Here is a 21,856-nt window from a genome sequence, read left to right on the forward strand (position 1 = left end):
GTGCAGAGATAACATCAAGAACTCGTCATGGATAGTACAAAAAGGTCTCTAAGGGCTTGATAGAAGTCTGTAAATTGACTTCATATGAAAGAGAGTGTAAGAAGTGAAAATGTAAAGCATGACTGGAGAGCCAGAGCATCAAGCCAGCTGGCTTTATCAAGCCAGCATCCCTCTCCCCAGATCCTTTGTAACAGTGTTATGTAATCTTTTCTAGAAGATCGTTCTGAAAGATAATGCCAACTTGGAACCTAGGAAACCATCTAGTGGGTTTCTGCAGGTTCGGTGGTTCAAATCCTCATCAGCACCTTTGTTTTCTCTGCCTTAGTTTGCTTACAATGATTTTCTCAGTAGCTATAATTGCTGTCTGTCTTTGAATACTTAAGCATTTTTTTTAGATGACAGGGATATATGTGCATTTTTATTTTATCAAGAGATAGAATTTTTACTCTGCTTTTGTGGGCTCTGGTTAGCTTATTGGTTGTTTAGTTGTAAAATGATTAGGGAAAACCGTGTGTGTGTGTGTGTGTGTGTGTGTGTGTGTGTGTGTGTGTGTGTATTTTAAGTTTCTTTTGTTGTCAGAGGACTTAGAATTTTATTTTATATGGTAATTCTGACAATTTATTCTCCACCCCACATTTATTGAACAACAAAGTATGAAAGTAATGTGTCCCATAACCAGCCTTCAGAAGAATTACAGCTGCTGTACATCTGAAATTATTATTTTTTTTTTAATTTTGAGATGGAGTCTCACTCTATCACCCAGGGTGCAGTGCGGTGGCGCGATCTCGGCTCACTGGAACCTCTGCTGCCCAGGTTTAAGCAATTCTCCTGCCTCAGCCTCCCTAGTAGCTGGGATTACAGGCACCTGCCACCGCACCCAGCTAATTTTTGTAGTTTTAGTAGAGACCCCATGTTGGCCAGGCTGGTCTTGAACTCCTGACTTCGTGATTTGCCTGCCTTGGCCTCCTAAAGTGCTGGGATTACAGGCGTGAGCTACCGAGCCCAACTGAACTTTCAAGAAGAAGTTTGTGCTTCAGTTTTCAAAACATTATGATATCAAAAGATAGCTGTGCCGCACATTTGGAAAGATACAGAAACTGAACATACTGGCAGGCAGTTTTGCCTACTGGTACTTGAGATAGAGCCACACCTTGGTCTCAGTGGATTTGTGGAGAAAAATAGATACAGAAAGTTATTTCTAAATAAGACCAAAAAATTCTTTTCTTAAGCAGTGACAGGTAAAGAGGTTGTCTTGGCTAACCTTGAATTGTGTTGCCCTTGATTGAGACAGTTGTATGGTGGGGATGGTAGTGGTGATAACCTGTTTGAAATTTGTCTGCTTATAGTAACCTTTGTGGTAACTGTCACAGACAACTTCATCCTCACAGGCCTTAAAATTACTATAAAACTAATAGAATGGAGGAGAAACAAAGTACCTGAATAATTAGATGTGTAGATAATTGTTCTGTGTTTTCATAACCGGTGAAAAAGAACAGTGTTAGAAACCCTTAAACATTCCATGTAAGGAACACTGCCTGAATTTATATTGTGATTTTTGAGCATCATTCACTGTTTAAAAACAGGCAGATTGTAGGTCATATTTTAAAGACAAATAGAAAACTTATCTTTTCAAGATGGATATAAAGTTTAACCTTATCAAAATTACAAAATGTAAAGCATATTATTGAAAAATATTAATGCATAGGTTTAAATATTAGTCATCATTTTAGATGTCTTTCTTAAATATTAAACTGAACAAACATTGAACATGTTTGTGCTCAAGGTTAAATTTGCTGGGGTGATGGATATTTTATAATATGGATAACAAAAACTTCTTATTTTAAGAAGTTTAGAAAATTTTTAGGCAAAACTAGAAAATCATACCTATAATTCTACCACTCAGAATGTGCCACCATGAGAATTTTGTATTTTTCCAGTCCTCTGCTCATCTCTTTTCTCCTGTGCTTGTATGTGTTCCCTCTCCCTTAAAAAATCAGATTTTTTTTTTGTAATCTGCTTTTTCACTCAACAATATTGTAGATCCATGTCAGAAGTTACTCCTCTACAGTGCCTTCAGTTATTGTGTGCTTTGTGTTGGATGACTGTACCGTCTAGTCATTGTGTTTCCTGGTACTGAATACATAGGGGTGAGTGTGTGTGTGTGTGTGTGTGTGTGTGTGTGTGTGTGTGTGTGTGTGTATTTTTTTTTCTACCTTAACTAATGTTTGGACATCCATAGGTAGAGCTAAATCCTTGAAACCTTCCAAGTGAGGCTTTCAGTTCTCATTGCTGAATTAGTTTCTAGACATGGAGCAAATTATATTGTATGGAAAATTTGTTTTTTGAGATAAAGTCTCGCTCTTGTCACCCAGGCTGGAGTGCAGTGGCATGATCTTGGCTCACTACAACCACTGCCTCCCAGATTCAAGTGATTCTTCTGCCTCAGCCTCCCGAGTAGCAGGGATTACAGGAGCCTGCCACCATGCCTGGCTAATTTTTGTATTTTTAGTAGAGATGGGGTTTCATCATGTTGGCCGGTCTGGAGTTCCTGACCTTGGGTGATCCACTCACCTTGGCCTCCCAAAGTGCTGGGATTACAGGCATGAGCCACCACACCCGGCCTTTTTTTCTTCTAGGTACCAGCTTTTACTTATCAGATTGGTAAAAATACTAGAAAGTGTGCAATGAAATGTGCATTCTCACAGTCATGGCAGAAAGTATAATTATCTTTGACTTTCCAGAAAGCAGTTTGGCTTTCTAGAAACTTGCCTAACCTCTTCCCATTTAGGCAAGATGAATTCTGACTACCCCAAGGTGGCCCATCTTGTCCCTGTGGTTCCATATCTCCCAGAAAGAGAGGTCTAGTCTCAGGGAAAACTCAGATTTGCTTGGCTTAGCCCACCTGACAGCTAATCACTGGAAATGGGGTGGGCTGGTAGACTCCTTTGGTCAGGTTTTGTGTCAAGAGAAGGATGTGGAAAGACGGGAGAGAGGTAGCAAAACTGGCCTCAATTGAACTAAATAAGTTAATGTAGAATGGCAAAGGAATGTTTTTCCAAGGAAGAAATTCAAGGGAAGGAAGAAAGTGGAGGGGAAGACAGCAGTTCTCAAAGTTTTGGGGTCAGGATACCTTTACACTCTTAAAAATATATTGAGGGCCCAAGGAGCTTTTGTGTATGTAGGTGATATCTACTGGTATTTATCACTAGAAATTAAATCAGAAATATTCAAAATATTCTTTAAAGGTTCACCAAATATTGTTATAAATGCTTTTATGAAAAGAAAATTTCTAAACCCAAAGTAGTACAATCTTAATCTTTTGCAATCTTAATCTTCTTTGGTGTTTGGTATGTCATTTGTGTCTGCATTCAATTTATTGTGTGATATTTGCTTGAAAAAAATTTGAACAAAGGCCAATGTCATACAGATAGCCATTTTAGATCATTGTGGATATTTCTTTTTCTTTTTCTTTTTTTTGAGATGGGGTTTTGCTCTGTTGCCCAGGCTGGAATGCAGTGGTATGGTCATGGATCACTGGAGCCTCAGTCTCTGGGGACTCAGGTGATCCTCCCACCTTAGCCTCCACAGTAGTTGGGACTACAGGTGTGTGCTACCACACCTAGCTACTTTTTTGTATTTTTCGTAGAGACAGGGTTTTGCCATGTTGCCTTGACTTCTTTTTTGATACTCCATCAAAACTTGATTTTTCTTGAACTTTGGATTTTTTACCCTTGCATGATATTATAACATCATGCATTGGTCGCTTCAAAAATAATCGTTCACTGAGATCTTCTATATGTTGATACACTTGATTATATGGTATCAAAATTCATTCATCAATATCACCATCAGTCTCATCAGAATACTTTTGGAAAGCGATGGTAGACATCAGTTTTCTAAAATTCTAATTTTTTGTTCAAAAGCTTGAGTTTTATTATTAGCAATTTTATTGTTGAATTTTATTATGGCCTGTCTGTTGTTTTCCTTGAAATAACAGAATCTCCTTTTTTGAGAAAATGTCTCCAAAACCCAAGCTGAAATAACATTTTTTGTCAGTCATCCTTTGAAGTAAAAATGATATTCCATTTAAGTGGTTAATTCACTTCATGACTTGATCACCCAAGGGTTTTTTCTCAGGTAGTCTGTACGAATGCTCATGTGTACTTCCCATTTCATCACATAAAATATTAAAAAGATATATTCAAGGATTAAGATGTAAAATTTTCACTGCTTCATCATAGACATTCTTTTTATTTTTGAGACAGGGTCTTGTTCTGTCACCCAGGCTGAAGTGCAGTAGCATGATCACAGCTCACTGTAGCCTCAATCTTTTGGGCTTAATCAATCCTCCTGCCTCAGCCTGCCAAGTAGCTGGGACTAGAAGCATGCAACCACAATGTCCACCTAATTTTTGTATTTTTAGTAGAGATGGGGTTTCACCATGTTGGTCAGGCTGGTCTCAAACTCTTGACCTCAGGTGATCTGCCCGTCTTGGCCTCCCAAAGTGCTGGGATTACAGGCGTGATTCACTGTGCCTGGCCCACCGTTCCTTTTTAAACCTTTAAACATTTCCTGTGCATAGTAGTCATACCATGACTACTAGTAGTTTGGTGTTACTTCCTTTATTTGTGCTAAAGTACCAGCATTTTAACCCACCATTGTATCTGTACCCTTACAGCAAATGTCACCATGTTAGTATTCCTGTCAAAATAGTTTGGACCTGGGGGTCTGAGGGCCACACTTTGGGAACTATTGAAATAGGTACTTAAACCTACGATATGTCATATCTTTTAATCTACAAGATTTTTAAAAACTTGATTTCAGTTAATGTTTTTGTAGTTTCTAAAATATGATTTTGACGGGTTTCAGTCCAGAGCAACAACATGTATTTTGTTTTGCTTATGCTCAAGTTTACTAGACAAATACTAACCTAATAGAATGAGGTCCTAAATCTAGTTGCAGTTTCTTTAGCCAAAAAAACAAAAACAAAAAACAAAAAAACCACAAAACTAAAAATGTAGAAATGGTTCATGTGGTGTATTCCCAATGTATGCTGAAGAATTTGAAGAAGAAAATGCAATAGTCCAAAAGTGTTCTTTAAGAATAGGATTGGGCCAGGCATGGTGGTTCACACCTGTAATCCCAGCACTTTGGGAGACCAAGGCAGGCAGATCACGAGATCAGGAGATCAAGACCGCCTTGGCTAACATGGTGAAACCCCATCTCTACTAAAAACACAAAAAATTAGCCAGGCGTGGTGGCGGGCACCTATAGTCCCAGCTACTCCAGAGGCTGATGCAGGAGAATGGTGCAAAGCCGGGAGGCAGAGCTTGCAGTGAGCCAAGATCATGCCACTGCATCCAGCCTGGGTGACAGAGCAAGACTCCATCTTAAAAAAAAAAAAAAAAAAAAAAAAAAAAAAAAAAAGGGATTAATTCTAAGAGTTTATTTTAGCCTGCAAAGATATTTGGGACACTGTAAGAGAGGAATGAGAAGAATGAAAATAGTTGAAGAGATATGCTGTTAATGATGTCCTCTTTCAATACAACTTGTTTTTCTTTTCTTTTCTTTTCTTTATTTTTCTTTCTTTCTTTTTTTTTGAGATGAAGTCTTGCTCTGTCACTAGGCTGGAGTGCAGTGGCACATCTCAGCTCACTGAAACCTCTGCCTCCCAGGTGGAAGTGACTCACCTGTCTCAGCCTCCTGAGTAGCTGGGACTACAGGCACATGCCACCATGCCTGGCTAATTGATTTTATTTTAGTGGAGATGGGGTTTCACCATGTTGGCCAGGATGGTCTCTATCTCCTGACCTTGTGATCCACCTACCTCGGCCTCCCAAAGTGCCAGGATTACAGGCATGAGCCTCCGTGGCCAGCCAACTTGTTTTTCTGGTTTTCCATGGTTTTCATCGTTTTCTGGTTTTCATGGTTTTCCATGACCTGAAACTAGTTCTTCTGAAGCTAATATATAATAATAATGGCTTTTCCCCAATTTGTAATAGAAAGCAGGACAACATAACAGAATAAATGTCTATTAGTGGGTGAAAGCACATAATACTTAGTTCATGTTTAGTTCATTAGCTTTTTAAAAAAAATCACATGTAATTGTGTTCTGAAAATATATGTATAGTAATGGCATTTATTGGTATTACTTGGTTCGTGTGATAGAATAAAATGTTAGAATTTTATGGTGTTTGAATTAGTTATCTATTGTTCTGTAACAAATTTAGTGGCTTAAAACAACAAACCTTATCTCACAGTTTCTGTGGGTCAGGATTCTGTGCAGTTTACCTTGGGTTCACTGGCTTGGCCTCTCACCAGGCAGTGAATGTGTTGGTGGCAGCTGTGATCATCCCAAGGCAGGATAGGGAGAGAATCCGTCTCCAAGCTTGCATTGGCAGAATTCATCTCAGGCTGTTGGACTGGGCCTCCGTTTCTAGATGGCTATCAGTCAGAGGCCTTTTACAATACCTTGCCATGTGGGCCTCTCCATAGGGCACCTCATCACATGGCAACTGGCTTCCATCAGAGGGAGCAATGGAGAGAGCAGGAGAAGGGTGACCAAGGCAGGCATCATGGTCTCCATGTAGCCTCACCTCAGAAGTGATGTTATTACTTTTGCTGTATTCTCTTTGTTAGAAGTGAGTCACTAGGTCCAGGGGTGGGAATTTTACAAGGGTGTGAATGGCAGGAGGTGACAGTGATCAGGGCCATTTAGAGGCTGCCTACCAGTGTTGAAGAAAATTGTTGACTTCTATGAGCTGTAGCAGCAGACAGTGCTATGCAAGGAGAATGGCTGTCTTAGAAGTCCAGCTCCTCACATGGGTTTTAATGTGTTGCCTCTTCCCCCACACATTTTGTTTAAATCCATGGTCATCTTGCCATTTAGTGGTGTGGTTTAATTTTATATTTGGGTTAGTCTGTATGTAAATGTTTAACACAGGTGTCTCTGTGTTAAACAGGAATCCTGTTCATTTTCTTCACCGATATGGTTTGTGGACTCTGATGAGCCAAATCTGACATCAGTTCTGGAATGTCTAGAAGATACTAAGAACAACAATTCTGTGAGGAAAGAAGCCAAGCTATTTTCTCTTTTCCTCATGAATATTATATTTAGAAATTAAATGTTAAGAGATAATACGATTAAAAAAACCATGATTAAAGACTATAATCTTAGAGGAATTAAAGTCTGGGTATTTTAAGCCCTCCAAATCTTACTTACTATCTGGATTCTCTTTATTATTTCCCACATGTATAACCTCAGTTTAGATTAGGAATTCAGGATCTCTTTTTCCCTGAATTCGAAACATTAAGCCAAGCAAACATTTTGAGTAGAGGCCACTAGCCAAGGTGGGAAGTAGAAAAAAGACCAAGGTGGAAGTGAAAGAGAGATGGGGAGAATGACACCAGAACTAGTGGGAGGGAATTGCCTTTTCTTTCAAGGGTCTGTAAGTCTGCAGTAAAAGTCAAAGATATTCAAATAGAAAGTTTTGTTTTTGTTTTTAGTATATAAAGAAATATAACTTTCCATGTTGGAAAAATTTTAAAAACCTTTTTTTTAAATCTAAAACTCATAAGCAACATCATAATTCTCATAATTACTAAGAAAATTAGTAAAGTACAGAAAAGAAAAAAGAAAAAATTCAAGTCTCCCATAATTTCTCTACCTAATATAACCACTATTGACAGTTGACATCATGGCCATTTTCTACCAGTATATATTTTTTCTTTGCTAGTAAAATACATAACCCTTACACATATGTTTCCATAGTTGAGGTCATATTCTCTAAAGTTTTATATATATATATATATATATATATATATTTTTTTTTTTTTTTTGAGATGGAGTCTTGCTCTGTTGCCAAGGCTGGAGTGCAGTGGTGCAATCTGGACTCACTGCAAGCTCCACCTCCTGGGTTCACACCATTCTCCTGCCTCAGCCTCCCCAGTAGCTGGGACTGCAGGTGCCCGCCACCATACCCGGCTAATTTTTTGTATTTTTTAATAGAGACGGGGTTTCACCATGTTAGCCAGGATGGTCTCGACCTCCTGACCTCGTGATCTGCCCTCCTCGGCCTCCCAAAGTGCTGGGATCATAGGCTGAGCCACTGCACCCGGCCCTTTTATATTCTTTTAAGAAGTATTTACTGTATTTTCCCATGATGTCATAGTCTTTATAGAAAAATAACAATCATTATTTTCAGTTGACATGATTGTTTACCTAAAAATATCCAAAGGAACTAACTGAAAAAAACAATATTTAAGATTACTGGTTAAAAGCTCTTTTATATAAAAATCATTAGCCTTCCCCAATGTTGGCTATAATCACTTAGAAGATATAGTGATGAAGTATTTTTTCATGTATTTCAGCAAAAATTAAATATCTAGGAATAAACTTAGATGTGCAGGACTTTTATCAAGGACATGACAAAATTTTGCTGAGTGGAATGAAAGATTTGCATTCTATGTTCCTGGATGAGCAGATTTCATGTTATAAATATGTTAGTTATCAACATGTCTTCATATTAATTTATAAATGTAATTTCTGCTGGGCACAGTGGCTCATACCTGTAATCCTGAAAGTTTGGGAAGCTGAGGTGAGTAGATGACAATTAGCTGGGTGTCTGTGGCACACACCTGTAGTTCCAACTACTCCTGAGGTTGAGGCAGGAGGATCACTTGAGCCTGGAAGGCAGAGGTTGCAGTGAGCCGAGATCATGCCTCTGAACTCCAGCCTACATGACAGAGTGAGATCCTGTCTCAAAAAAAAAAAAAAAAAAGTGTGTGTGTATATATATTTTTTATATTTTATATCTATTCATATATATATATATTGTGTGTATATATATATACACACACACACAATTTACAAATTCCAGCAGATCTATTTTTGGCACTTGACAAAATGACTCTAAAGTTTGTTTAGAAGAGTAAATAATAAAAAATAATAAAGTATAGACTCTTTCAATCAGATATTAAATAAAATATTGTAGACTAGCCCTGGGCCAGACAGATAAAGGCAATGGAAGTTTAGAATCAGAGTCATGCAAATGAGAATTTAGTGTAAGGAAAAGGTGGTATTTTAACTTAACAGTGAAAGGATAGATTATTCTGTAAATAGTTTTATGAGAACTGACCATCTGAGGAAGTTTGAGTCTTAACTCCAATTTTTGTCAAAATAAGTTATAGTTGGTTTAAACACATCTATACTTAAAAATTAGAACAGAAGAACATCAGTTTGAAGATATTTTAAGAGTTAAGCCTGAGGCTGGGCACAGTGGTTCATGCCTGTAATCCCAGCACTTTGCAAGGCCAAGGTGGAAGGATTGCTTGAGTCCAGGAGTTTGAGATCAGCCTGAGCAATATAGCAAGACTCTCTCTCTCTCTCTCTCTCTATATATATATCTATATATAGAGAGAGATAGATAGATAGATATACATATAAATATACATATACAAAACAAAAAAAAAGGTTAAGTTTTGTATGGAGAGCCATAAAGATGAGATGTAAAAATTAAAGGCTTGATGGACACATGTTTACATTTCCAGCAAGGGGGTTGATGGGAAAGAATGATAGACATAGCTCCATTACTGCTACCTAGTTTTAGGGAGTTGCTTCTGAACATCTAAAGATAACAGTTTTATAATAGCAGAAATGAGTTATTTTTCAGTGTCTAAAACATTACATAACATACATATATACATACTTACATAAACATGTTCGTAAAATTAATGAAGTTGGGTATACAATTGGGCCTAGTGTTTAAAAAAGTAAATATATTTACATGAAGGAGAAAACAACTCACTGCCCACTCTTACAGCCTCTGCCAGTTTACTGTAGCATAATTTCTTAAGAGAATAAGCTATATGTCTTCACCTTTTTTCACTGAGCTCATTATAATGTGGATTCTGCCTTCATCATTGTGCTAAAATTTATCTCCTAGTTGCCAAATCCAGTGGCTCCCCTCTTAGTCCCCAAATTGACCCCTCTGCAGTATTTTGATACTGTTGATTGTTCCCTTGTTGAAACATTCCTCCATTCTTAATATCCGCCAATAAAGAGCTGGTTAAATAAAAATTATAGTGTACAGTTTTATAATAGAATATTCTGTTGTAGAACAAAAAAATGCAGCCAGTCTTTCCATAAGAACATGTACAAACTTCTAATATATATTAGGTAAAAAAGTGAGGCATAAAATATTGTGTATAATCTGACCCCTTTAGTATACAGTGTAAAAAAATCTATGTCTGTGCTTGTTTATACTTACTTTTTTCTCCCCTGGTGGATACGGGAAACTGAATAGTAGAACACAATTAAAAAAAACTGTGTGGCTTCTGTGCCAGGACCTGTGATAATTGGGTATAAAAGATAAAAAAAAAAAAAAAAAAAAAAAAAAAGCATGTCCATGTCCTCTGGGAAGGGACATGATAATCGAATGGGACTTCTATCGGATTCTTTTCTCCTGTTTTGATCTTATCACCCTGCCTTGGTCTCCTCTGATCTCTTCTTCGTTGGCCTACTTCTTTCTTCTCTTTTCATCCTGTGTTTTCTCTGAGTAATCTTTGACTCCCATTACTTAAGTCATGACCTGTGTTCCAGGGATTCCTAAATCTGTATTCATCTCCAGAGTTTCAAGCCCATATATCTGTCTGTATATCATATATGTTAGGGAATCTCACTTGGAGTAACATGGGTGTTCAAAATGATGATATTTAAATTTTCATGTATCCGCTTCCTAGCACTATATCAGCCCTATCATGTGTTCCATCAATAATTCTCCTTGTAACTGCGAGTGGGACAAAATGAAATAATCAAACTAGTCACCCATGCCTAAACCTGGGAGCTGTCCTAGCATTCTTTTATATACTACTGCTCTCTGACTGCCCCCCTCCCCCCGAAACTAGTAAATTTCTAAGACCTGTCCTTCTGAATGTCTCTTACTATTTTCCCTGTGATCTCACTTTCTTCCTCCCATCCCTCAAATGCTTTTGTGTTTGTGTGGTGGGGGAAGAGAGTAAAATTGAAATTCATGGAAAATGTACTACCCTGTCTGTCCTTTTCTTCTTTTCTTCCTTCCTTCCTTCCTTTCCCTTCCTTCCTCCCTCCCTCCCTCCCTCCCTCCCTCCCTCCCTCCCTCCCTCCCTCCCTTCCTTCCTTCCTTCCTTCCTTCCTTCCTTCCTTCCTTCCTTCCTTCCTTCCTTCCTTCCTTCCTTCCTTCCTTCCTTCCTTTTTCTTTCTTTTGATGAACTCTCACTCTTGTCCCCCAGGCTGCAGTGCAATGGTGCAATTTTGCCTTACTGCAACCTCCACCTCCCAGGTTCAAGCAATTCTCCTGGCTCAGCCTCCTGAGTAGCTGGGATTACAGGCACCTGTCACCATGCCCAGCTAATTTTTGTATTTTTAGTAGAGATGGGGTTTCACCATGTTGGTCAGGCTGGTCTCAGCTCCTGACCTCAGATGATGTGCCTGCCTCGGCCTCCCAAATTGCTGGGATTACAGGTGTGAGTCACCATGCCCAGCCACTACCCTGTCTTTCTTGTTGCTTGGTATGACTCCACTACCCTGCTGCCTCTCTCCCCCTGCAGCGGGATAATTTAGGAATCAGAGAGACTGAGGGGTTGAGGAGGATATATATTATTATTTAGTTGCCCTGGCCCAGTCAGATTAACATCTAAAGGACTGAGCCCTGAACAAAGAGTCAGGTTACCTTTTAAGCATTTTGTGGGGTGGGGGAGATCTATGCAGGGGGAAGCATATTACAGAAGCAAGCAACAAAGATAGTTTTTCAATTGAGACATACATTACATTATTTCTTACTTTTCAAGGAAAAACATGTTTTACAACTTGAGTTTATCTGTCTAGTGACCTTGCAGCTGCACAGCTAGAGAAACAGGGTCTTCACAATGCCTGGGAAAGGAGGAGAGATAAGGCTCACTAGCCTCAGAAAAACAGGCAGTTAATTTTTAAAGTACTCCACCTCTTTTTCTTTCTTAGGGGGAATTCAGTTTTGCTTTTTTTTTTTTTTTTTTTTTTTTTTTTTTTTTTTTTTTACATTCAACTGAGTTTTTGCTTACACATTCTTTAATTTCTTTTAATTCCTGTTTCACCCCAGCCCTCCTGTAGCCCCTTCTGTGCTAGAGGTCAGAGTGTCCAGGTCTGTGTCCAGATCGCCCTGCCTCATCTTCATTATGCACAAAGCAGAGCACATTGGGTGCATAACAAATCCACACTGGGGCTTGGCTTCCTTTTAAGCATGAGGATTTTTGGTGGATCCTAATTTATGGTTCAACCTTCCTGTTTCCACCTTCTTCATTGTTCACTTTGGGAAGGCTTATTCTTTGCTTCGTTAACCCATTCTAATCCTGTGTCTTCTTTCTTTGTCCTGTGTGAACCTGCTTCTTTCTCTTTATCTCTCTTCTTGGTCAGAGATACCCAGAAAATTGTTCCTGACCAAGTGAAGTGAGTTGCCTTATTAGATCCCATTTGAGTCACCTTATACATTGAAAAACATTTTATTTTTATTTTTTATTTTTTATTTTTTTTTGAGAGGGAGTCTGGCTCTGTCGCCCAGGCTGGAGTGCAGTGGCTGGATCTCAGCTCACTGCAAGCTCCGCCTCCCGGGTTTACGCCATTCTCCTGCCTCAGCCTCCCGAGTAGCTGGGACTACAGGCGCCCGCCACCTCGCCCGGCTAGTTTTTTTTTTTTGTATTTTTTAGTAGAGATGGGGTTTCACCGTGTTAGCCAGGATGGTCTTGATCTCCTGACCTCGTGATCCGCCCGTCTCGGCCTCCCAAAGTGCTGGGATTACAGGCTTGAGCCACCGCGCCCGGCCAAAAAACATTTTAAACAATGAAAACCACACTTGTGCACATAGTTTACCTTGCTTACTTCCTTAAAGTAAATGTGCTTACAATACAATTTGGACTTAAACATGGAAATTTAGTTATTCTTTGCAGTTTCCTAGTGAATTATTATTTTTTAGACAGACACTTAAGAGCCTACTAAATATCAAATGTTTTACAGTTTTCATTTAATCTTTATCATTCTGGGAAAGTTTTCATTTCTTTGTTTTACAGATCAGTAGACTCAAACTCAGGGAATTAGATGTGATATCCAAGGTCATCTAGATTTCCAGGCTCTGTCTGCTGGATTACATTTGCTTTTGTACTTTTAACTGACTATCACTGGAATATATAATTTTATAATCCATGTGTAACAACACTGCCTGTGTGTGGTTTTTTTTCTTTTTCTTTTTGGTAGCCTCATTAATGTATTAAGGTTCTCTTGTTTGAAGTTGTAAGTTTCTAGGAAAACAAGGTAGCAATGAGAAATTGGACAATATCTGGAACTTCCTAGGATCCTCTGCCTTTATTGTTGTCATTCTGCCAGGTATCAATAGTAGCGATTATACCCCAAGCCATAGTAACTTTCTTAAACTAGAGCCTCCTGAAAATATTTTAAAGAGGTTTTTTTGTTTTTTTTTTTTAAATCTGTAAGTGGTAGGTGAGTAATAACAAACTTTTTTATTTCCTACTGGGTTGATTACAGTAGTCATAACATTATTGATGTCTTCTAAGGGCTCTTTAACATAATGCTTATTTACTGAAATGTGTTTTGTAGCTTCATCAGCAATTGAAGTGCTGGATATGTGGACTCCGCAGATTAGATAACCTTCCTAAGCACCTGGATGTTGAGATGCCAGATCAACCACTACCCATAGGTCAGGTAAAGTAAAAATTCTGTAGTGTTCAAGAGTGAAAATAAATTGTCTAAAAAAAAGTCAAACTAGGATGATTTTTTAAAATTATTCAACTTATTTAGAAGTTAGTTTTTCTGTTCCTATTGAATTGTTTTGTTTGTTCTGTTTTAGATACTAAAAACAACCTTTTCATTCTTTGGAGCTGCTAGCATTTAGTATGACAGGTAAAAAATTGCCCTTTTCCCTAACACCAGCTTTTTGTTGTTAATATTCCTGGTGTCCGTAAATGTTCTTGCTTCTTTCATTGTTTGTCTTTGTTCATTGAATTACCTTCACCTAGAAATGCCATCTCCTTAAGTCTGTCTATGCTTCTTAAGGACTCGCCCAAATGTTATCTCCTGCAAGCAACAGAAATCTCCACTAGCTCACCACTACCCCTAACTTCTTCCTGGATTTATCTATTTAGGTATCAGTTATTGACTTTTTAGTATAATACATGAGAATTTGGTTCTTATACCACTCACTTTCCCTTCCTCAAATATTATCTTTAGTCATATAAGTTATCACTAATTATGATTAGGACTTTATAAAGCCAAGTTTTCTAGAATATTTAGGATAGGATATTTGTTTTCTTGGTGCTGCTTTTTGTTTTGCAGTGTCTTCCTCATAATAGTAATTTTTAAATAAAAAAATTCTGTTGTAGCCTTTTCTGTGAGATCTCCTTCTCTTCCAAAGCCTTTGGCTCCTCTGTGCCCATTTTGGCAGATTGTTCTTTGGGTTGGCTGTGCAGATGTCACCTTGAGGTTTTTCTCATCTGCTCTCCTAGAGTAGATCCATAGTTTCCTGGATCCCATGTCATATTTCTTGGCTTTCCCTTTATCATTTTACCTGACTATGTCCTCAAGTAAAACCCAAAGGAAGCATGGGGTGGTATATTTTCTGATCTCTAGCTTCTGAAAAAATACAATCCAGTGTTTGGGTTTTGGAGCCAGTCTGAGACAGGTTTGAATCTTGGTTCTACTGCTTATTAGCTGTATGCCCTTGGGCTGATTCCCTAATTGCTCTATGCATCAATTTTCCATTTGCAAAATGGGGGAACCAGTGATAGTATTAGTACCTATGTTTCTAGGGAGCTATGATGATTAAATGAGTTGGTACATGTAAACCATTTAGAATAGTGCCTGGTGCATAGCACATCCCCATCACTATTCTCTTTTGTCATAGTCTACCCTCACACTTGATGGATAGTTTGGTTGATTATGTATTTCTAGGTTGAGGATAATTTTACCTTAGAATTTCAAAGTCTGTGCTGTCGTCTTCTAAGCAGTCGTGGTGGTGGAACCTCATGTCATCCTGAGTTTCACTCATTTATGCATGACTTTCTGGAAGCTTTTAGGAGTTTGTCTCTTCCTTGGTGAGCTGAACTAGCACAACATTGTACTTAATGTGGGTCTTTTTTCATTCATTGTACTGGGTACACTGAATGGACAGGCCTATGGATAGACTCTTTCAAAGTTGGAATCTTGAATCTTGTCATATTTTTGTTAACTTTCTCCTTTCCATTTTGTTTGTTCATTTTGAAGTGTCTGTTAATTGGATTTTAGTCCTTTTGTCTTGAGTCATGTATCTCACGTTATTTCTAATTTTTTTTAAATTTTAAGTTCTGGAATATTTTTATCTTTTGACTTTTAGGAAATTTTATTTGGACAGTCATAACTTTAAGTTTTGTTTTGGTTATTTATTGTTGCTTAACCAATTTTCCCAAAACTTAATGGCATAAAACTACACATTTGTCTGTCACTACCGTATGGGTTAACTGGGGCTAACTGGACAGTTTTTCTGCTGGTCTCATTTGGCATCTCTCACTGTGCAGTTAGATGGTGTCAGGGACTGGTCATCTGGATGCTCAGCTGCAGTGGAGTGTCTGAGATGGCTTCTTCACCCACAGGTCTGCTGTCTTGGTGTTTCTTCATGTGGCCTTCCTCTCTGCATAGTATCTCATCCTCTTGGGCCTCTTCTTGTGGCTTCTGTTTCTCCAAGAGGATAGTCAGTACTTGTTTTGGCTTCCAGAATCACAGAAGCGGAGCTGCCAGGTGTTCTTAAGACTTAGACCTGGAACAGGTCCAGTGTCATTTCTACCAAATTCTCTAGGTTAAAGTGAGTCTTGGGGCCAACCCAGATTCACTGTGGGATGGGCCTGTTCAAAGACATGATGACAGGAGGTGTGGCTCATTGGGGACCAACTCCCAAGGTGAACCCTGAGTTCTAAGAACTTTTTCTTCTCTGATTATTCCTTATTCATATTCTATTTTTGTTTTATTCATATAATACATTCACAAGTGTCTTTATGAAGTGATTTTGATACTCTTTTGTTTTCTCTCTAGCATCTCTTTGTTCTTTAATACTTTTTTTTCTTAGTTTATTTTGGTCTTATTTTTCTTTTTAAAACCTTTCCTTAAATATCTGTTCTATGTTGCTTATCATTTGTAGTCTTTTTTTTTTTTTTTTTTTTTTGAGACAGAGTGTCACTCTTGTTGCCCAGGATGGAGTGCAATGGCGTCATCTTGGCTCACTGCAAACTTTGCCTCATGGGTTCAAGCAATTCTCCTGCCTCAGCCTCCTGATTAGCTGGGATTACAGGCATGTGCCACTACGCCCAGCTAATTTTTGTATTTTTAGTGGAGAAGGGGTTTCTCCATGTTAGTCAGGCTGGTTTTGAATTCCTGATCTCAGGTGATCTGCCCACCTTGGCCTCCCAAAGTGCTGGGATTAAAGGCACGAGCCACCATGCCCAGCCTGTATTCCTTTTTGTAATTCCATTCTTGTTCATTCATATTTGGGAGAGGTACTAAAAGACTGAGAGGCTGGGTGTGGTGGCTCACACCTACAATCTCAGTGCTTTGGGAGACTGATGTGGAGGATCACTTGAGCCCAGGAGCTCAAGACTAGTTTGGGCAACATAGTGAGACCCTATCTTTACAAAAAATAAATAAATAAAATAGCCAGGTGTGGTGACACCCACCTGTAGTCCCAGCTATTTGGGAGGCTGAGGCAGAAGGATCGCTTGAGCCTGGGATGTTGAGGCTGAAGTGAGGTGTGATCATCCCACTGCATTCCTGCATTCCAGCCTGGGTGAAAGAGCAAGGCCCTGCCTCAATAAATAAATAAATAAAATAAATACAAATAAAAAATAAAAATAAAAAATCGATTAGGAGTTCTTCATGGCCAATACTTGGCAACTGATGGCTTTTAGGGGGAATATATGCTGATTCCTGATTGTTATCCTCTACCCCTCTATCTTATCTCCCAGTGCAATCATAAATGATGGCTGGAACTACTCCATTCTTCTGGAGGTGAAATCTACATTCTCTTGTCTGAGGTAGATAAGTTTGCTTGGGTTCTGCTTAAGCAGATGGGGGAGAGCAGTGTGTTTCAGGGCCTGGAAAATGTGTTCTCTATATAGGCTTTTGGTTAATCTCTGTTTTCAGTCTTGCCTATCAGTCCCACCCTCGGGGATACCTGGTGTCTGAGTCTAGAACTTTTCCAGGTTGCTGTGGGACAAATTAGCCTACTTGTAATTGCTATCCCTCTGACCTCCACTTTTGTTTGCTTTGCTCTATTAATTAACCATTTTCCATTTACTGTCATTGTCTAATGGAGGTGAATTATCTTCTGTTGGTAACCCCATTCCTTTTTTTTGTAATTGTGTGTTTATATAATGTTTCTTCACTGTATTTCTAGTGGAGCCTCAGGGCAAAGAGCAGATGGTAAAAATATGTGTTCAGTGTTCAGTTTTTTTCTATAAGACATATGCAACTTGTGTTTTCCACTGAATATCACATGAACTTAATGCATATAGAGCTACCTTGTTTTTCATGATTGTGCCTACAATTCCATGGAGAAATATAATTTGTGAATTACCTGATGAAATTTTCCCAATTTTGAATCATCCTTGCATTCCTATAATAAACACTGTTAGAACGGCTATGGTAATATTCTATTTTTTACTTCTGTATTAAATAAGATTAAAGTTTTGTTTGTTTCCTTTAAGGCTCTTATTTCATTCCAGTATCAAGGGTGTGCAGGGCTAACTTGGGAAGCTTTACATCTTTTTTTCTAACACCTAGGATGTAAATCTAGTTTACACAGTAATTTTCAACTGCAGGAATATTTTGCCTCCCATGGGACGTTTGGAAATATCTGGAGACATTTTTGTGGTCACAACTGGCCATGGTCGGGAGGTCTTATTGGCATTCTGTGGGTAGAGGGGATGTTACTAAATGTCCCACAACACACCAGGAGAACCCTCCACAAAGAATTGTCTGGCCCAATATATCAATATTGCTGAGGCTGACAAACCCTGGTTTAAATAAATGTCCAATTTGGAGGATGAATCTGTCTTTTTCCTTCTTGTGTATTGGTCTCCAGATTTTCCATTTCTTCAGTTAGTTTTCATAACTGTAGATTCTTAAAAGAAATGAGCACTTCTTCCACACTTCAAAGGTGTTGTAAAGATGTGTAAAGTTTTCACTTTTTACATCATACTAACATGTGGCTATATGCCCTTTTCCCTTCAAAGTTTTCTTTATCTTGATCACTTATCAGAGGCGTGATTGTTTTATTATCTTAGTCTTTTGAAAGAATCCTCCTTTAGTTTTATTTTTTAAATTTAGTGGGTTTCTTTTCACATTTTCCTTATGTCTTAATTATTTCCCCTTTTTCTTTATTTTACTTTTTCTAGTTTAGTGGATCAATGTAATTTAAATTGCTTTTTAAACAAACATGTAAGAGTATACATTTTCTTTGGGTGCTGTTTGACTTTATTACACAAGTTTTAAAATCTATTTTCTAAACAGTTTGTATTTTCTAAGTCATTTTATTGTGTCCTATGTTCTCATTGCTCTTACTATTAAAACTTTTTATTAGCCGGGCACGGTGACTCATGCTTGTAATCCCAGCACTTTGGGAGGCCAAGGCAGGCAGATCACCTGAGGTCAGGAGTTCGAGACCAGCCTGACCAACAGGGAGAGAGCCCATCTCTGCTAAAGATACAAAAATTAGCTGGGTGTGGTGGCACATGCCTACAAATCCAGCTACTCAGGAGGCTGGGGCAGGAGAACTGCTTGAATCCGGGAGACAGGTTGCAGTGAGCTGAGATCGTGCCACTGCACTCAAGCCTGGGCAGTAAGAGCAAAACTCTGCCCCCACCCAAAAAAAAAAAAACCTTTTTATTGTGAGATATGACATGTATTGAAACTATGTAAAACATAAGCTTATTGTAACATATAGTTAGAGTGAGTACTTGGGAACCAACACCTAGCCAGCACTGAGGTGAAGAAGAAAAGGCACACTGCCTGCACTACAGAAAACTTAAGTTTCTCTAGTGTTATCGCTCACATATGCATCCTTGAACAATACAGTGTAGTGTTGCCTATTGTTTAAACTTTTGAAAATCATGCTATATGTATTTTTTCATACCTTTGTTGTGCTCAATATTGTGTGTGAAATTTGTTCCTATTGTGCGTAGCTATCGTTCTTTTGCTTTGCTGTATTTACTCCATTGTTTGAATACACCATACCATTTATCCCCTTGGCTAGATACAGACATGTGGGTTGTTTCCAGTGTTATTAGGAACAGCGAATGCTGCTGTGATCATTGTTGTCTATATTTCATGGTACCCCTGTGCCAGCATTTTTCTGGGGCACATACTTAGGAGTTGGATGATTGAGGCATGAGGATCAATTTCTTCTTTTACCCAAGAGTTATCTAGAAAAAAAAATTTAAAAAGCATTTTCAGGTGGCTTTTGAGTTATTTTTAGTGCATCAGTATGGTCAGAGAATATGGCAAGTGACCTTTCAGCTATATAGCAATCATTTACACTTCACTATTGGTGTTACTGTTGTCTTTGCTTATTGCTACTTCTTGTATTATGTCTCCTGCTCCCTGCCCCTCAAGTATATCCCTGAATAATATCCTAGGTTTTTTTTCCCTCTAGAAAGGGTTTGTGGGGATGTGTATGGAGTGTGTTCCATGAACTTACTGTCTGCTATCATTTGTTCAACAAATATCTGACTCTGTATAAAGTACTCCATCCATATCAGTGTGGAGAATCTGGAGGCAAACATACACAGATAGGCTTCCTGTCTTGAGGGAGTTAGATATAGAATTCTGAGGTCATGATTGAGTTTCTTTCCAGGTCTTTACACTTTTATGTTCTGATATTTATTGTTATAGATGAAAACTCTGATGCCTATCTGATTCTTAGTTCTTTCTGATAGTTAGTATGATTTTCTGTGTAACTGTAAAGTGTGTGGGTTTTCCTTTTTTTTTTTTTTTTTTTTTTTTGAGACGGAGTCTCACGCTGTTGCCCAGGCTGGAGTGCAGTGGTGCGATCTTGGTTCACAGCAACCTCTACCTCTCACGTTCAAGTGATACTCCTGCCTCAGCCTCCTGAGTAGCTGGGGCTACAGGCATGTGCCACCATGCCTGGCTAATTTTTTGTACTTTTAGTAGAGACAGGGTTTTACCACATTAACCAGGATGGTCTCGATCTCCTGACCTCATGATCCACCCACCTCAACCTCTCAAAGTGCTGGGATTACAGACATGAGTCACCTTAAATGCTTTGCTGAGTCAAGTCCATTGTGCTCTGGCCCTTCTACAAGTGTTTTTTTTTTTTTTTCATTTTTTGATTTGGGGGTCTTATTTTTACCTCCTAGAATTGTCTTTTACATAGTAATCTGTTTTGTATTTTGTGGATACAGTATCTTCTCAATTACTGCTAAAGATTCCAATTAGATTTTAAAATTCTGTTTATTTCCTTCATTAGCAGTGCTTCAGGTCATTTGTGCTTCTTTGACTTGGCACTTTCCTTGCAGGTTGATAATTTTCTTCAACTCTCTGATGATACATGGTTATCTGTTCATTTATACATGAGGTATACCTTTGATCAGTATGAGTAGTTATGAGTGTCTTCAGAATTGTCACTCTTTTCTGCTGTTACCTCCCCCTCCTGGTTTGCAGACCTGTGCTCTTCCTGTGGCATGAGGATGGGGAGGTGCTGGCCGGTGAGCTTTCCAGATTTTGAGCAAAAATGAAGAGGCAGAGTCTGTTATAAGATTTTGCTGCTGCATTGAGTTATATTTAAAAACATTCTGTCTTTTCTCTCTGGTTTTGACAGTCATAGTAAGAGACCTTCAAGATAGGCTTCCTATTAGCGGAGTGATCCTTACCAACTATAGTTGGGACAAGTATGATGAAGAATGTTTGATTCTTCAAACAAAAGTGGTCCCTCCATTATTTGGATTGGGTTTATGGCTTTCTCGAGCCCAGCAGTCTGATTCCATCTGCTTTGTATCTTCCAGCATGTCCTTACAGTTTTGGTTCACTAAGGGTATTCTTTTTGTATTCTTGTTTTGCTGCTGCTGCAGCGAACTTACTCTCTTTTATAAAATTCTGTCATTTCAGCGGGGTTTTAGAAAGAGGACCAGGTCACATCTCGAAATGAAATAAATCTTAGGATTTCACAGCCCTAACTCACTTTTTGTTTTGATTAAATTACTTCCCCTTTTTGAGGGGGTGGGGGCTCAGCTTTCTCATGTGTAGAATGAAGGCTAGTAACTGGGCTAGTGGTGACAGACCCAGATGCATGTGAGAATCACCTCAGAGAGTTTTGCAAAACAGATTCTTTGGGTAGGCTTTGAAATTAGCATTTCAAAAATGCTCTTTCAACCATTGATGCAACCAAACTCTTTGGGATTTTGAGGCTAGGTATATATTCTTTAGATACCCAGAATAATTGAATTTGTAATATAATAATTTAGGGAAGTGAAAAAGGGGTGGATTACATTTTGGAAGCTGCTGCTTAGATACTGCTGACAGTTTTGTTGGTCTTGATTTCTGGATCCTAGTTTCTTGATCTTTTACATATTCTGGGTTCTAACCTGAACTGGCCTTTATGGTTGAAGATGCATTTATATACTGTGTCCTGACCAGGAAGCTTGTCTTTTGAACTTTGCCCTAACTGGCTATGAAGGCCCTTCCTAAAAATTCATTACATTCATTTCTGAACTTGATAATTGTAATTTGTGTTAATTGGTAAATTGTGTCTTGTAGAGAGATATTTGATAGTAAATTACATGTTTTTTAAAAGAA

At 38.5% G+C, this 21,856-nt stretch overlaps 1 protein-coding gene across 7 annotated transcripts in view; it reads left to right on the forward strand.

The window, feature by feature from the left end:
- LOC102117892 (ubiquitin-conjugating enzyme E2 Q2-like) overlaps nucleotides 1-21,856 on the forward strand; it is a 155,436-nt gene that overhangs the window by 1,856 nt on the left and 131,724 nt on the right. For 2 of the 7 annotated variants that reach the window (XR_012415324.1, XR_012415320.1), the window contains exons 2-3: nucleotides 13,622-13,721; nucleotides 13,872-13,924. The exons of 2 other annotated variants lie outside the window; for them this stretch is intronic. Coding sequence is in view for 1 of the 5 variants with exons in the window: in XM_065548372.2 (XP_065404444.1) it covers nucleotides 13,622-13,726 (105 nt within the window). In the remaining 4 variants the exon portion in view is untranslated. Of the gene's footprint in view, nucleotides 1-13,621; nucleotides 13,727-13,871; nucleotides 13,925-21,856 lie in introns of all 7 variants that reach the window. 3 more of the 7 variants (XR_012415321.1, XM_065548372.2, XR_012415322.1) reach the window with 2 other exon arrangements.

This window comes from Macaca fascicularis, chromosome 7, assembly GCF_037993035.2.
Source record: "Macaca fascicularis isolate 582-1 chromosome 7, T2T-MFA8v1.1".
NCBI classification, from domain to species: domain Eukaryota; kingdom Metazoa; phylum Chordata; class Mammalia; order Primates; family Cercopithecidae; genus Macaca; species Macaca fascicularis.